This window comes from Buceros rhinoceros, unplaced genomic scaffold, assembly GCF_000710305.1.
Source record: "Buceros rhinoceros silvestris isolate BGI_N320 unplaced genomic scaffold, ASM71030v1 scaffold23850, whole genome shotgun sequence".
Taxonomy (NCBI): Eukaryota; Metazoa; Chordata; class Aves; order Bucerotiformes; family Bucerotidae; genus Buceros; species Buceros rhinoceros.
This window is the reverse complement of record NW_010389542.1, coordinates 3,174-5,543: the sequence shown is the minus strand read 5'-3', so window position 1 is coordinate 5,543 and position 2,370 is coordinate 3,174. Positions and strand designations below refer to the sequence as shown.

The 2,370-nt window shown below is 57.2% G+C and overlaps 1 protein-coding gene across 1 annotated transcript; it reads left to right on the top strand.

Moving 5' to 3' along the window:
• Positions 1-414: 414 nt before the first annotated feature.
• LOC104492140 (homer protein homolog 3) lies at positions 415-2,138 on the top strand (the record flags this gene model as incomplete). Its single annotated transcript, XM_010134656.1, has 3 exons — positions 415-571; positions 1,465-1,596; positions 2,031-2,138. Coding segments are annotated over 3 exons (397 nt in total), but the record flags the coding sequence as incomplete, so codon positions are not given.
• Between the last annotated feature and the right edge of the window lie 232 nt (positions 2,139-2,370).

Genomic DNA, 2,370 nt, shown 5'->3' with positions numbered 1-2,370 from the left:
CGGCTTCTTTGTAGGGGCATCAGCCAGGGGTCCCCCAGCTGGAGGAGAGTCCTGGAGTTGCGGAGAGCTCCTGGGGAGAGCACAGAGAAACCCAGGGCTCTTGGAAAAGCAGCTTGCAGGGATGGTGGAGAACTGGGGCTGTGAGTCCCCCAACAGACAGGACACTAGGTGATCCCAGCCCCGGCAGTGGGGAGCTGCTGCTGCCCGCGCAGAGGCTCGGCGAAGGGCTGTGGGCTGAGGTGTGGTGTCCTTGCGGGGTGCAGTGCTCGGTTCCTCGCGTCTGAGATCCCCGGGGAGACGTCGCGGAGCGGAAGTGCTGCTGGGGGACATAATGCCAAGTGCCAGCAACTGGATGTGCTTCCCCCGTGGCTCAGCTCCCCTCCGCCCCCACAGCCCTGGGCGTTTCTCTTGCAGGGAGCAGCCGATCTTCAGCACCAGGGCCCACGTCTTCCAGATCGACCCTGCCACCAAGCGGAACTGGATCCCGGCCAGCAAGCACGCTTTGACTGTCTCCTATTTCTACGATGCCACACGCAACGTGTACCGCATCATCAGCGTGGGGGGCACCAAGGTAGGGGGCATCCGCTGGCAGCACCCCGCAGCTCCGGGCAGGTTCCACTCCAGCCAGGGCTCCTTCTGGGGATGGTGGCTTTGGCGTCAGGTTGGTCGGTTCTCAGCACGGGCACTGTAGCATCTTCCCTGCAGGGAGCGGGAGGTAAACCGCTGCCTCCGTGCTCAGGTGTGGTCAGTGCTAGACTCCAGAATCTGAGCTGACGAAGAACGTGCTCCAGGCTCTGACATTGTCCCACCCTGCCCCACTCTCTTCTCGCCCCCGAGCATGCGAAACACAAGCTGGGAGCCTCTCGCCTGTGCTAGAACCAACCCCTGCAGATAGAATGTGATCACAGAGAGAGGTAAAGGGAGTCTCCGAGTCAGGCTGGCCAGTCGCTGCCACAGGACGTGATTGTCTTTCCCAGAACTATTTGTGATAAAGATTTTCCTGACTTCTTCTTGAACCTCCCATGGCAAAGGTTCCGCAATCTTCCCAGGCAGGTTTTTTACCCAGCAGAGGGTGTTCCCTAACAGCTACTCCTGACTGCTGCTTAAGCCTCTTTTTGTTTCTCATTTGCCACGAAAATGGGGAACATCAGAAAGTTAACACCAGGAAGTCCCCAGAGCCGCGCTGTCTCTTGTCTTCTTTTCCAGCAGAGGAGGAAACTGATGATGCTGAGGCTGTTTTTCTTTCTTTTTCAGTAGACAAGATGATCAAGATTAGTTTGTGTCACACAGCCAGCCTAGAAAGCCTTTCGGTCCCCAGAAGCCTGAACTGTTGTTTTGTAGATGAAAAGCCAGAGCTTCCTCTTGTTCCTGGAGCACCCAGGGGTTATGTGATCAACCCCACAGCAGCACCCAGGGCAGCAGGACGGGGCTTGCTCTGACTCTCGTGGCTGCCTCTCTCTGCAGGCCATCATCAACAGCACCATCACCCCCAACATGACCTTCACAAAGACGTCCCAGAAGTTCGGGCAGTGGGCAGACAGCCGAGCCAACACCGTCTACGGGTTGGGCTTTGCGTCGGAGCAGCATCTCTCGCAGGTAACGCTGCAGGTGCTGCCGGCGGGGGTGGGGATGTCCCTGAAACCCCGAAGGGGAGATCAGCCTCTGGAGACGAGGCTGAGGGAACCTGATGTGATTGATTGCTGTTCCCACTCTGCTAAAATCGCCAGCAAGGCGCCAAGGTGCCAGGAAGAGTTTTTGAAGTAATATTTGCAGAGTGTTTTGAGCATCACAGGTTGAATCAGCGCTTTGGGCTCAGTTTGTGTCTTTGCTCTTTAGCGAACGCCGCAGCCCTGAGTGCCTGAATCACGGGCAGGGGCAGAAGGGGCTGTTCCCTGAATGTTGTTGTTAGTTGGAGAGAAATTACGAAGCGTCTTGAATGAAGTTGCAAAGGGAGGAGTAACCCAGGCATCAGTCTGAGTTCGTTCCGTGTTTCAGCATAGCACCAGAGTGACTTTTCTGCTCCCCTCTAGTTTGCAGAGAAGTTCCAGGAGGTGAAAGAAGCGGCCCGTTTGGCGAGGGAGAAGTCCCAGGATAAAACCGAGCTCACCAATCCTGCCCTGAACATCACATCTCACCAGGTAACGCTTGGAAAGAGGCGGCAGTGAAGGTCACTGCAGAGCGACGGCAGCTAGGGACGGCGGCCCCTGGGCTCGTCTCCTCTCGTAGCGCCGTGCTTTCACCCCTTTCACCTCATCTCAGAGCTGTCTTGCCACACGCTGACGTTGGAGCCTCCCGTTTTGATGCCACTTGTGGCCCTGAGGTCACTCTACTGAAACACGTGAAGGTGTTGCTGCTGCCCGTGGGGGTCCG